The sequence below is a fragment of the Dreissena polymorpha genome, chromosome 1 (genome assembly GCF_020536995.1).
Source record: "Dreissena polymorpha isolate Duluth1 chromosome 1, UMN_Dpol_1.0, whole genome shotgun sequence".
Taxonomy (NCBI): Eukaryota; Metazoa; Mollusca; class Bivalvia; order Myida; family Dreissenidae; genus Dreissena; species Dreissena polymorpha.
In genome coordinates, this window is record NC_068355.1 from 40,231,648 (window position 1) to 40,245,617 (window position 13,970).

At 35.9% G+C, this 13,970-nt stretch overlaps 1 protein-coding gene across 8 annotated transcripts; it reads right to left on the reverse strand.

The window, feature by feature from the left end:
- Nucleotides 1–385: 385 nt before the first annotated feature.
- On the reverse strand, nucleotides 386–4,240 carry LOC127877474 (polyubiquitin-C). 8 transcript variants are annotated; one of them, XM_052423444.1, is made up of 6 exons: nucleotides 4,119–4,239; nucleotides 3,006–3,513; nucleotides 2,622–2,777; nucleotides 1,916–2,393; nucleotides 1,471–1,698; nucleotides 386–883 (listed from the first exon to the last, which is right to left on the reverse strand). In XM_052423444.1, exons 2-6 carry the CDS (start codon nucleotides 3,507–3,509, stop codon nucleotides 648–650), a joined length of 1,602 nt encoding a protein of 533 aa, XP_052279404.1. In that variant the 5' UTR covers nucleotides 3,510–3,513; nucleotides 4,119–4,239; the 3' UTR covers nucleotides 386–647. The 8 variants fall into 8 exon arrangements, with proteins under 8 accessions (XP_052279404.1, XP_052279406.1, XP_052279388.1 ...); XM_052423446.1 differs by having other exon boundaries at nucleotides 1,916–2,321; nucleotides 2,550–2,777; XM_052423428.1 differs by having other exon boundaries at nucleotides 1,916–2,093; nucleotides 2,322–2,777; nucleotides 4,119–4,237.
- Between the last annotated feature and the right edge of the window lie 9,730 nt (nucleotides 4,241–13,970).

The following is a 13,970-nucleotide window of genomic DNA, read 5'->3' on the forward strand; positions in this document are numbered from 1 at the left end:
CACATGCATGCCAATTATCAAGTTGCTATCTTCAAAATTGCAAAAGTATTCATAAAATGAGCGATTTTGGCCACATATATTTGACCTCTGACCTTGAAGGATGACCTTGACCTTTCACCACTCAAAATGTGCAGCTTCATGAGATACACATGCATGCCAAATATGAAGTTGCTATCTTCAATATAGCAAAAGTTATTGCAAAATGTTAAAGTTGGCGCAAACAGACAGACCAACAGACAGGGCAAAAACAATATGTCCCCCACTACTATTATAAAAATCAGCTTATGTAAAGCATGACTTTTTAAATACCATAAGAACTGCCTGTTTGGGATTCGCATCACAAAAAAGTTATAACTAATCACCAAGTCCAAGTGAAACAAGTGCAAAAAAAATCCAAATTTTTATTTCCACTTTTAAAACATTTTCAACTCTGAAACATTCACTGACTGTTTTCAACATGATGACAATAAGCTTAAATTAAGTTCTTGGTTTCATCTACATAAATGATGGAATTAAGTAGTTTTTTTTAAGTTATTGTTAAAATTTAAAACTTGAAGAACAGGTTGATGAAGATCTAAGTACTAATTGCACATGTCAATAAATTACCAATAAATACAGTTTAAGTCTTTGACACTCAATGCATGAACTTATAGGCCGCCACGAAGACGCAAGACCAGGTGGAGAGTTGACTCTTTCTGGATGTTGTAGTCAGAGAGTGTGCGACCATCTTCCAACTGTTTACCAGCAAAGATCAACCTCTGCTGATCTGGGGGAATTCCCTCCTTGTCTTGGATCTTGGCCTTGACATTCTCAATGGAGTCAGAGGGCTCAACCTCGAGGGTGATGGTCTTTCCAGTCAGGGTCTTCACGAAGATTTGCATACCTGAAAGAACAAGACATTATCATTAAACTGCATAATAAGGATATAAAAGATTTCATTAGATTTTTTTTGGCAAAATTAATTATTTCAATTTGTAATAAAACCATTTCCAATTTTAATATATTTTATGCTTTCCAGTGGTGTATAGAGAAATACCAGAGAAATAAAACTGATATTTCACTCTTTAAACCAGTGAAAAATAACAGTGAAAATTATCTATATTTTTTTAAGTTTAACTCTGAAATGACATCATTTTTTCGACTAAATGACATCATTATAAAAGCCAAATTCTCAGGTAAACTCTTTTACAATGTAAATAAACGGTGAAAAAACACAACAAAAAACATTGTTTGATTCGGCGGAATGTAATTTTAATTCACTTGTGATCATAGAAAATATGTATTTTCTATGATCACTCGTGAAATAAAATCTATATTCCACCAAATATCATCTCTATATTATTTGCATATTGCTTTACATTGCCCTATCACTTACCATGCATAGGTTTAAAACTCTTTATCATAAATGATGTTAAACAATATAACAAACAATTAACATTTCAAACGGCCTAAGTTTTGCAAAGAATATACCTCCTCTAAGGCGCAGCACAAGATGCAGGGTTGACTCTTTCTGGATGTTGTAGTCAGAGAGGGTGCGACCATCTTCGAGCTGTTTACCAGCAAAGATCAACCTCTGCTGATCTGGGGGGATGCCCTCCTTGTCTTGAATCTTGGCCTTGACATTCTCAATGGAGTCAGAGGGTTCAACCTCAAGGGTGATGGTCTTGCCTGTCAGGGTCTTCACGAAGATCTGCATACCTGAAGAATAACCAAAACTATAGTTTTAAGAACTGCTCTCTAAAGGCTGTATAAATAATTGCTATTTATGTTATCATTTCACAGCTCTTAATTCATCTTATTGCTGCAACAAGCGTTAGCAAGTGCTTTAATTTTTTTTTTTAATCTGATTATTAATTACAGTAAACAAATCTTACTCAATAAAAACTTATAACAGCATGTGTTTTACAAAATTTACCTCCTCTAAGACGCAGCACAAGATGGAGGGTGGACTCTTTCTGGATGTTGTAGTCAGAGAGGGTGCGACCATCTTCCAGCTGTTTACCAGCGAAGATCAACCTCTGCTGATCTGGGGGGATGCCCTCCTTGTCTTGAATCTTGGCCTTGACATTCTCAATGGAGTCAGAGGGTTCAACCTCGAGGGTGATGGTCTTGCCCGTTAAGGTCTTCACGAAGATCTGCATACCACCACGCAGACGCAAGACCAGGTGGAGGGTAGACTCTTTCTGGATATTGTAGTCAGAGAGGGTGCGACCATCTTCTAGCTGTTTACCAGCAAAGATCAACCTCTGCTGATCTGGGGGAATCCCCTCCTTGTCTTGGATCTTGGCCTTGACATTTTCAATGGAGTCAGAGGGCTCAACCTCGAGGGTGATGGTCTTTCCAGTCAGGGTCTTCACGAAGATCTGCATACCACCACGCAGACGCAAGACCAGGTGGAGGGTAGACTCTTTCTGGATATTGTAGTCAGAGAGTGTGCGACCATCTTCCAGCTGTTTACCGGCGAAGATCAACCTCTGCTGATCTGGGGGAATCCCCTCCTTGTCTTGGATCTTGGCCTTGACATTCTCAATGGAGTCAGAGGGCTCAACCTCAAGGGTGATGGTCTTTCCCGTAAGGGTCTTCACGAAGATCTGCATACCACCACGCAGACGCAAGACAAGATGGAGGGTGGACTCTTTCTGGATATTGTAGTCAGAGAGGGTGCGACCATCTTCCAGCTGTTTACCGGCAAAGATCAACCTCTGCTGATCTGGGGGAATCCCCTCCTTGTCTTGGATCTTGGCCTTGACATTCTCAATGGAGTCAGAGGGCTCAACCTCAAGGGTGATGGTCTTTCCTGTAAGGGTCTTCACGAAGATCTGCATACCACCACGCAGACGCAAGACAAGATGGAGGGTGGACTCTTTCTGGATATTGTAGTCAGAGAGGGTGCGACCATCTTCCAGCTGTTTACCGGCAAAGATCAACCTCTGCTGATCTGGGGGGATGCCCTCCTTGTCTTGGATCTTGGCCTTGACATTCTCAATGGAGTCCGAGGGCTCAACCTCGAGGGTGATGGTCTTTCCGGTAAGGGTCTTCACGAAGATCTGCATACCACCACGCAGACGCAAGACAAGATGGAGGGTGGACTCTTTCTGGATGTTGTAGTCAGAGAGTGTGCGACCATCTTCCAGCTGTTTACCAGCAAAGATCAACCTCTGCTGATCTGGGGGAATTCCCTCTTTGTCTTGAATTTTGGCCTTGACGTTCTCAATGGAGTCAGAGGGTTCAACCTCGAGGGTGATTGTCTTGCCCGTCAGGGTCTTCACGAAGATCTGCATACCACCACGAAGACGCAAGACCAGGTGGAGGGTAGACTCTTTCTGGATGTTGTAGTCAGAGAGTGTGCGACCATCTTCCAGCTGTTTACCAGCAAAGATCAACCTCTGCTGATCTGGGGGGATTCCTTCCTTGTCTTGGATCTTGGCCTTGACATTCTCAATAGAGTCAGAGGGCTCAACCTCGAGGGTGATGGTCTTTCCTGTCAGGGTCTTTACGAAGATCTGCATGATTCTAAAAAATGTAACGTCAGGTTTGAAAAGGACAAAGAAGATTACATTATTAAACTGGAATGAATTAACTAACTAAATGAGCTGAACTGCCTATGGTGTAATAACGGTGTACTGTGTAGGGATGGTGAAATATGGTGTGTTTACCTAAAATGAGACAAAAGTAATATCCAAGTACAGTCAAAATACTTTGTAACAGACTAATGCTAGAAATCTTTCCTCTCTATCTGTACTGTTAAAATTGCATAGGAAAACGATTCAATTTAACAAAGAACAGTCGCCATCTTGAATTTAAATATTCAGATGCTGAGAAAATCATCGAACACACCATATAATGGAAAGTTTAATTTAAATTTATTTTCTGCCCATTTCTTCCATTTAATAATCGTGCGTTTTTCATTCTATTGATTTATTGTAATTAAACTCTGAATCGCCGATCTATTTAAAATCATACGGTTCAAAATCGAAACAAACATGGCGGTCTGAAACAGTGAGATTGAAAGGCGACGAGAAAATCAATAAAACAGAATCATAGACTGAGAAACGACATGCATATAGTTAATTTAATATATATAATCTACATCATAATTTGATATCACAACAACTTACCTAAATGATGCGACGCAATGTAATAGTAGTGTGTGTGTTTTAATTATCGCTTCTGTTCTGTTCTTGTCCGCCTAGCTGAAGAAAACGAGTTTATATACACTTTTGTCATGTGACTTTTGTGGCTGTATCTATTGGAAGATTCTAGAACAAAGATATATGACGTCATTTAGGCCCACAAACTAACACATTGTTTGGCGTTACCGCCGGCAATCTTCAGAACAAAAGTGAGAACAAAAGTGTGATTGACAGATCTAAAGTCGTGTTTCTGCATGTCACCGCCAGATGTTGCCTTTGGTAAAGAATAGACCTGTGCCGGAAAACAAATTAGCCAATCAACCATATCATTTCAATAAATCAACAATAGAGATCTAATCATAATTAAGTTTCAAAGTAGATTCTACACGCGTATACTTATTTTATTACGCGAAACAAAGGCCTTTATCAGATTCCAGACTAGACAGGAAATATGTATTTGAGTTCTACCTTGTAATTGAAAACTGATGTTGCAAAAAAGTCTTAAAAATAGTACGTTGACATTATGTATTACGATATTAATGAACAATATTATTATAGAATCTATCATCTCAAATTATGCTATTTTTTAAATTTACGGCAAAACAATTCTGTGTGTACAATAACTAATTATGACTTATTTTAAAGGCTTTTCTGGATCACTTGTGTAGGCACATTTCGAATTTTCCGTAGGTGTTATTATATGAAATCAATCGCCCGCACACCACTTAAAACATTGAGCAATAGGCCTACAGAAGAAACCCTTTAAACGAACATTTTTAAAGCCAGTCAATACAGGCGTTTTAGCATTAAAGCTTAAATAGTGATAAACAATTGTAGCAAAGAACATAATCTTTTATTTAAAGCAGCAATTAAGTGCTGACAAGTTAAGATAAAACAACAATGAAACGTTACGTGTATTTCACAGTTGTTTTGTATACATACAATCGGGCATTAGCACATGTATACGTAGACATAATCAAGCGTCTTCTTTGTTGTTGTTTTTCATCATTTTAAAAATAAGAAACATTTTGCAAAGCATTCTTTTTGTATAGTATTATATTTCATATATCAAATTCATAATATGTCTAGCTTCTTTTGTAATAAAACGTGTTATAAAAACAATAGTTGTGGGTATTTAGTCGGACTAAAAATGCTTCGGAGGATATGGTGGGGGACTGAAACTGGAAAGGTGACGCCTGTCGTAAAAAATAGTAAATAGGTAAACTTCATAGATTGTTAGTGACTCAATTGTACCTTTAACGTTTAAGTATTTTTTATTAAAGAATCCATTCAGTTAATAATCCGTAAATTACTGCATATTCCAATACACAATCTCCAAAAGCCAATTCAAACACGGAACATTGTCAAATGAAAGGGAGACAAAGGGGCATGAGAGGTTTAAAAAAAAGAGTGTGAGGCATGAACATGGAAGGGGGCCACATGCATATTTGCAAAGGATGGGGCATAACACTGGAATGGGGAAGAGGCGGTGTCTTTCTACTGTAGCTTAATCCCTAATGTGTATACAGCGAACAGAAGGAAAATGTTCAATTTCCAATTCTTGTTAACCTTTTTATTTCCGAAAATAAATACAAGCTCTTTAAAACTCAACGACATCCAAAGAGCTTCATGAATACAAGCAAAACATTGGTGACGATAAACTAAAGTGTGTGCTGTTGGCCTATAAATGTTAATACCTCGTGATATTGGTTAATATATTATGTATTTATAGTACTTATGTCGGTTGCACCATACAGCGGTTACAAATCAGGATACCGACCAGGCTTTTACGCAATGACGACTACACAAATAATGAATAACAAATGCTATTTGTTAGATGTCGTTAAGACTGGGTCCAAAATGTGACGCACACCTGTTTTGACCTAGCCTATTGACTCGAGATGACAGTGAAAAACATGTAACAAATGAAAACATACTTTCACTTCAATATGTCCATTTGCTTTAAAGTTATATGAACAACATTATACATATTTACAGAGACGTAGTTATCTACGTCTCCGATGTTTATGTTCCATTTATCTGACATCGCCTTGGTCTATGTATAGATGTCGATCCATAACGCTCTCACAATTACTGTATAAATATTAAGCCGCTTATCATAATTTGAGCCACGCAAACAATTACATACACTGACATTATATTACCTAAGTATCATTATATCATCAGAAAACTTGGTGATATTCACGTAACAAATGCAACCTATATGTATAATACAAGCGTCATGTAACAGCATGACTATAAATGTGTCTAGTGATTGTTAGGGGCCTAGCTATGTTATATGTAGTTCTGGCTACCATAACTTTAAATGTCGGTTTTAATAATTTTTGACTGTCGCGACTTTTTGTACAGGTCTGTCAATACTATATAAACTGTACGCTGAAGTTTCTTTAGCTATGTTATATGGTGATATTCACGTAACAAATAAACAAATTAAGTAATATGTTTAATGTTAATACCACATGTATACTGTTTTCTGTTTCGTTTATCTATAGGAGATTTAATTACCAAAACAATATCAATTTGATTTAATCCCATGCCTATAAATAATATTTCGAACATAAGTGTGTAGATCTATATGATTACTATGTTTATAATGTCAATGTTAACTGTATTTATCGCTGACGAAGTGTAAGATCTATATTGTACTGTTTATATTATGCTTATGATTTGTGTGAACTATTGTAAACTTTTGTCAGATTATTTGTTTAGTCCTCCATGTATATGGAGGAAATAATGTTATATATCATTTTCATGATGTTTTCGATAGTGATTATCTATTATGCGGTATTATACCCATGTACAAAGCAGAGAACAGTTGTATAAAATACAATTAAATATTATGATAGACCAATACAACACTATAAGTGGAAGACTCCCTGGAGGGACAAGACATTCCTTAAACTTCATTGTAATTCAACAACACGCACATGTACATGATATCTTTTTTGAATAGAAACCAGTTGCTTTTATGTGACTCTGTTTCGAGAAATTCAGTTAACTTCCCTGATTAGATTACAGAGTTGATGGGCAGGACGGAAACACTAAAGTGGAGAGGGTTCGTCTTAAAAGAAGAGGGGAATAAATAAGCGATAGGTAAAACTATGGTGAATAAAAAAACAAAGGAGTCGAAAGTAGCGGGAGGCAATATATCATGTGAAAGTTAAAAGCCTTTAATTATCGCGTTATATTTCAATATCGACATCGTATTGACCCTATTTACAGATTTCCAATTTGTATTTGGAAAATAAAGCGCATGTCTGTGCACTCATACAATTTTGGACATGGTTACGAATAAAACAGTTGTCTTAAATTGTATAATCTCTTTTGTACTAGTTGCAAAATAAGCGTAATAAACAGATTACTGATTTATGTAATATAGGTTGTCAGTACAATACACTATGTAATATAGGTTGTCAGTACAATACACTACTGATTTATGTAATATAGGTTGTCAGTACAATACACTATGTAATAAAGGTTGTCAGTACAATACACTATGTAATATAGGTTGTCAGTACAATACACTACTGATTTATGTAATATAGGTTGTCAGTACAATACACTATGTAATATAGGTTGTCAGTACAATACACTTTCATAAGCGTAGTTAAGCCTATAAGCGTAATCTGCACATTCTTCGTTTCTTTGTATAATGCTTACAGTGGATTCAAACGCAATAAACATACACTATTGATGAGCCTTAAAGAGAATGCGTGTCATAGAGTAATATAGTTTGGTAGGATTTGTATATTTCAAAGTCCTCGAGGTCTTCCCGTGCCCAGAGCTGCATTATGTAAGGACCCGTATTGTATCCAAGCGCCCCATCCTTACAAAATTACTTGACTCAAGAAAGTTCGCTCGAAGTTTGAATTGCAGAATGCTTAGTTTTAGTCTGTGGTGGGAGAGAGAGGGGGTGGAGGCATTGTACCCGGAGGACACACACGAATAACCTTTGATAAGCTAGCACCTTTGGGAATTTCTTCAAACGAAGAACCGCACTTATACACTTTCCTTACATCCTTTAAAAATAAGCATCATGAGATAACAATGAAAGCATATCATACAATACAAAATGTACAAATGTGAATAACGTGTGTTTGTAAGTTATGACAGTTGTACTTTATTTTATCTCTGCGACTGTTGAAAATACCTAACCATTTATCAGCATTCAAAGACAACTTTGAAAACTACAAACGAAGAAACATAAACCAGTTTAAGTAAATTTCAAATATATTCCTTTATATGTCGGTCGATCTGCATGCAACCTGTCACCTACGCCTCAGTAGACTGTTTACAGCCCTGCATTATCATTTTTATCGAGATAACTCTCTCCTACTTCTTGTACTGTACTTATACTATACAGAGTTGCGTTTTCTTATCTGCTCATAATTCAGCCAGAAGAGAAAAGGAGCTTTGATATTGTATTGCAATACATCTCAAGAAGTAATTGTGAAATTAGAAAAGAAAAAAAAAATTATCAGTCTGTTGACAGATTAACGCCGCAGTAAAACCTTTCTATCTTTTGTGCTTTTTCCTTATTCGGGATATTAAACATATTGTTGGGCTACACTGCTTGTGAAAACTGAAAGAGTTATCAAATGTGTTTTTTAACCCACATGTAACTTGATACTCATTGTTGGTCTTGCCAAAAAGAGATCCAACGAGATACTATAACTAAATTTACACAAAGGAACACGTGTATTAAACAACCGGAAAAAATATTTATCATTTTGGTTACAATTGTAAGACAATTTGAACGTTTGGCGTATATAGACATAAGAGTTGTACGAGCATCCTAATAAATGCTAATTTAGGATAAATTACTCATAATACTATAAAACATGAATAGTTATGTGTATCACATCTTATTTAAAACTTACAATGTGAAACAGCAGCTTGACCAGCTTAAGATAAACCTTTTAACAGAATGTGGTGCTTGGTGTAGTGTCAATAGGCCAATTGTCAGGCAATGAGACGCAATACCAATGTAACAGATTGGGAAGTCAAGTCCACGAACACACAAACACGAGTAAACTATGGTCACCGCCTATGAACGGTCAGTTCAAAGCATTGGAGTTTTATACCAGTCCTAAGGAGCTCCAACCCTCTAACCCCGCATTGTCACAAAGCATTCAATCGTAAATTGACATAAACCACATAGCATCACAATCCAAATTTAACAGCAATAAACGGTAAAACAGAATTAATAATTATTAAACTACGCAAATACAAACCATAAAACAAAAATTGAATCTTTTTGAGACACGATAAAGTTAAACTCGAAAAATATACCGGTAGTTAAATATTTAGATCAGCGCCAGGCACAATCAGGAAACGCGTTCGTACCAATAGCACTTACTTATATTTATTGAGGACACAATTATATCAACATAATTTTAAGTATTTTATATGGACATCGGGTACTTACTTAGTATTAATACTCTTTTATAAAGCTTCTTTAATAATATTTAATTCTCACTGTGGATAGGACAATAATTTTTAAATCATGAGATATTCTGTTTAGAAATTACAACATAATTTTTCATAAAGTAACGAGTCCCTTCAAGAAAGATTTAAAAAGTTTTTTGTTCACATTATTCATGAAATCTTTACTGCGCTTTTTTTTTAATTTATCTTTTAATACGAGTTTAAGCGATGAGCACCCTTTCTAAAACTCATTTTTAAATTTAAGATTCTACATAAGAAATACAATGTTTACTTTTTTCTTTGTTTGTCGCTGTTCATTGGCCATTTATAATCGTTGTTGTTGCGAAGGAATTTTACCCAATTTTGGACAGAATGACACTATTTTGAGAGAAACTCAAAGTGTGGGGCCCGGACGTAACCTGCCATGTTTTCGTTGACTTCGGAATTATTCCGACAATATGTATGTGTATATGCCTGCAAATGCAGTACCCGTATGGGCCTAGTATCACGAACGTTCTCAGGTCTTTATGATATTGAACACAGGCGATGGTCAATATCGTTTTAACATATTCATCTAGAGAGTAAATCAATAAAAAAAATGTTTTAACCAGTAAATGGAAGAACAATATTTTAACACACATCAAAGCAAAATCACGTGGCGTTATATTTTTAAAATATGGTTACATATGTTTTTCGATTTTTTTTGTATCGGTTGCGGTGACGAAATAACGGTTTTCGATAGTTTTTTTATCAATGATTCTACGTTGCATTAAGGGGTACCTTATTCTGCGGAAGTAATAAGGATACTATTTCAGAAATAGTATCAGACATTATTAAACGAAATTGGACATGGTAATCGAGTTTGTATTGCGACAATTTTAATGAACCTAACTCTTATAAACTGTGTTTCTTAGTATATATTGCAGTTACCTCCCTTAAAAGTGTCTTACTATTGGGCATTGAACAATCAAAGCAAATGTTTATGAAAAATAAGAAATTAAACATATTCAATTCAAATTACCTTTTTTATGTTTCTGTTTTATCAATGTGTTCGTTTGATGGGTCGAATGTTTGGTTAACATTTATCACCTGCTATGATTTATTTCAATTATGATTTCATTGGGAAGGTATGACGAGTCACTAATTGACGAGCACATCATTAATAAGCAGTTAAATACTTTAAGTAAAATGAAAAACAATAGACTTCTCAAGCGGATTTCACCCAATGCACTTAAAACGTTGGCCTAAGACAATACAATGAACTGAATATTAATGAGCGATTTCATACGAATGGCTGGTTGATGAAGATTAATGAGGTTCAGAGTGCAATAAAAAGTGTAGAATGCAATTATACTGTTGAATAATTTGGCAGAGACATGTGTTTTAATGAAATAATTGGTTCCTTACACGGAAAATGACGATTTGGTGTAAAAAAATAAGTAGATAACTGCAAACATTTTCCGTTTTCAGAACAGTTTTGGTGATATTTTAATTCGTTGGATTTAGGTAAAAAAAGTTATGAAGTGTCAAATTAAGTCCATGTTGGCTTACATCATTTTAATACATTTTTTATTTGTGATATGGTAACGTTTTAATACTGGTATCAGGAATGAATAACATAATTAAGTATTTTTATTTCTCAATTGCTCTTACATTTTTAATTCTTACAACAACAACACAATCATTCTATTCGTTTACTTTATTGCAATAATTAAAACAACTAAGCTTAATATCTTAACTTTTCATTGGGCACTTATAGTCTCAGGGTCGCCCCTGGAAAGGCGCCTCCTTTGTACATCTTCCACAATCCAAATAACAATAGGGGCAAATGCTAAACGGGAGAAAATCGCAGAGTACTCCTTAACCTTTATTCACATTTGAAGCAAAACTGATACATAAGCCCGTGTGAAATATGTGCAAATGCGATCAAGACAAGATCGTCCGATGTACCTACATCTACATGTGATTTACAATAGGGGGCTATTATTCTGCTGCAAACTCTTGGATGATAGTGGGACCCACTTTGACGTTACCAATTGTTATACGGAAGTCGGACACTTAGGCCTAAAGTGGTTCGTTTATACTGACATAAGTGGTGTTCTTGGAAGAAGAACAATATTTTTTTGTTACACAATCAAGGAGGGTCTTAAATCGTCTCTGAAGGCTTTTTGAGCCTCTCTTAGGTTGGTTTCTTGGGTAGTATCAGTGTTTGGTGCCTTAAGGTTAGATATTCAGAACGCTCCCAGAGCGTGCATCAAACCTGGGACATTTGGATCGATCAGCATGGTACTAATGGTAAATATTTCTGCAAGAAAGATTTAGTGTTTGTTTCTATCATCAACTGATTGGTTCATTGTCAGGACGTGCAGATCTGATGTGTTAATTGTCAGGATGGGTGGATCTGATTGGTTGATTATCAGGACGTATGGATCTAATTGGTTGATTGTCGGGGTGGGTAGTCTAATGTTTGATTGTCAAGATAGGTGAATCTGATTGGTTGAATTGCAAGATGGGTGGATTGGATTGGGTGATTGTCAGGATGGGTGGATCGGGTTGGTTGATTGTCAGGACGTATGGATCTAATTTGTTGATTGTTGTAATGGGTAGTCTGTTTGCTAAGATAGGTGGATCTGATTGGTTGAATTGCAGGGTGGGTGGATCGGATTAGGTGACTGTCAGGATGGGTTGATCGGAACGGTTGATTTTCATGATGGGTGGATCTGGTTGGTTGATTGTCATGATGGGTGGCTATGATTTGTTAATTTTCATGATGGGTGTATCTGGTTGGTTGATTGTCAGGATGAGTGGCTCTGATTGGTTGATTGTCAGGATGGGTGGATCTGGTTGGTTGATTGTCAGAATGGATGGGTATGATTTGTCAATTTTCAGGATGGGTGTATCTGGTTGGTTGATTGTCAGGATGAGTGGCTCTGATTGGTTGATTGTCAGGATAAGTGGCTCTGATTGGTCGATTGTCAGGATGGGTGGATCTGATGGGTTTATTGTCAATATGGGTGGAATTATAGCGGAACATATTAATAAATCATTGATTGAAATTTTAAACGGAAAACGGTTAAACGACCAAAAGACGGATGGAAGCACATATTGGTTGTTTGTTTGATGAATTGTTAAGAACTTGTTTACATTTTATAACATGACCGTTGATCTGTCCAAAACGAATCCGCTTCTGTTGAATGAAAGTTGACAAAAACTCATTCTGTTCCCACATGTTTGAACCGACGCGTGAACACGCATATTTCATGTTTAAATTTTACAAAAGATGTACATTAAAAATTCACCAATAAATACACATATTGAATGAAAATCGTAAAGAGTGAAAATAAAGTAAAGAGTGAAAATAAAGCTCATTCAATTTTCAAAACGTTGAAATGAACTACTACAGAGAAAATTGCCAATGTTCAAGTGAAGAGACTGCGAACAGGTAATGGTTAACTCTTTCAGTGCTGGAACCGAATTTTGAAGGCCACGTTCTGTGGCGTCGTATCTGGATCCAAACTGTTTGCTATTCTGATAGTACTCTTTGAAAAAAATCGAAGAAAATGCTAATTTTAGAAATTAAGCAGACGACATATTAGCAGAAGACAAATTTCCCAGCGTGCAAAGGGTTAAAATGTGCAGAGTGATGCTCCACTACACCGCTTATGACAATAACTAGTTTCAGATGGGGGAATATTTGGGGTTTTCCGTTTACTTAAATTGTTTGTGTTGGATTAATTATCTAATGATTAACAAAACTAATTTAATTAACTGGTAAAAAATATATAAAAGATAACAATCAAACTTATTTCAGATGTTAAGATGCAATGATAGGGCATTGTTAACATACATGAATAGCATGCGCTACTTATTATCATTCAACTTAGGAAATAGAGCTGAACTGGTTAGACAACGATTTGTTCACGATTCCAATTGTATTCGACATCATATGCCGACTGAGATGTACATGCAACCGGAAGATCGCATTGACTCAGCCTTTTTGCGGTAGTCAATAACTTATTCAGTTAAGTTCACAGAGAAAAGAAAGTGCGAATCCAGCATCTGTTTGCAGTCGTAAATAACAGACATAAAAAGTAATATAACAATTAGCACAATAATTCATTGTTGATATGAAAACGTATTAACAACGTATTAACATAAGTTTGCGAGTGTTGTAATAATATATCGGTATTAATTTATTTACATCCCAATACGTAAATAAGAATATCAATCAACATAAATGAAGCAAAGCAACTTTTTTTAAGGACACACAAAAACGTTGTCGTTATTTCGTGTTTTTTTTTGTTGCAGAAACGAAATGTCTCTTATTGCAGTTGTGACATAATAAAACAAAATTAAAAAAAAAACGAAAATAACCGCTCTCTTTTGTTG

Bases quoted from the DNA above. Each gene is read 5' to 3' on its own strand.
- LOC127877474 (XM_052423396.1), bottom strand. From the start codon at position 3,509: ATGCAGATCTTCGTAAAGACCCTGACAGGAAAGACCATCACCCTCGAG. The intron at 1,699-1,915 runs GTAAATTTTGTA...GTTATTCTTCAG, and splicing joins TGTGCTGCGTCTTAGAGGAG to GTATGCAGATCTTCGTGAAG. The intron at 884-1,470 runs GTATATTCTTTG...TTGTTCTTTCAG, and splicing joins TGTGCTGCGCCTTAGAGGAG to GTATGCAAATCTTCGTGAAG.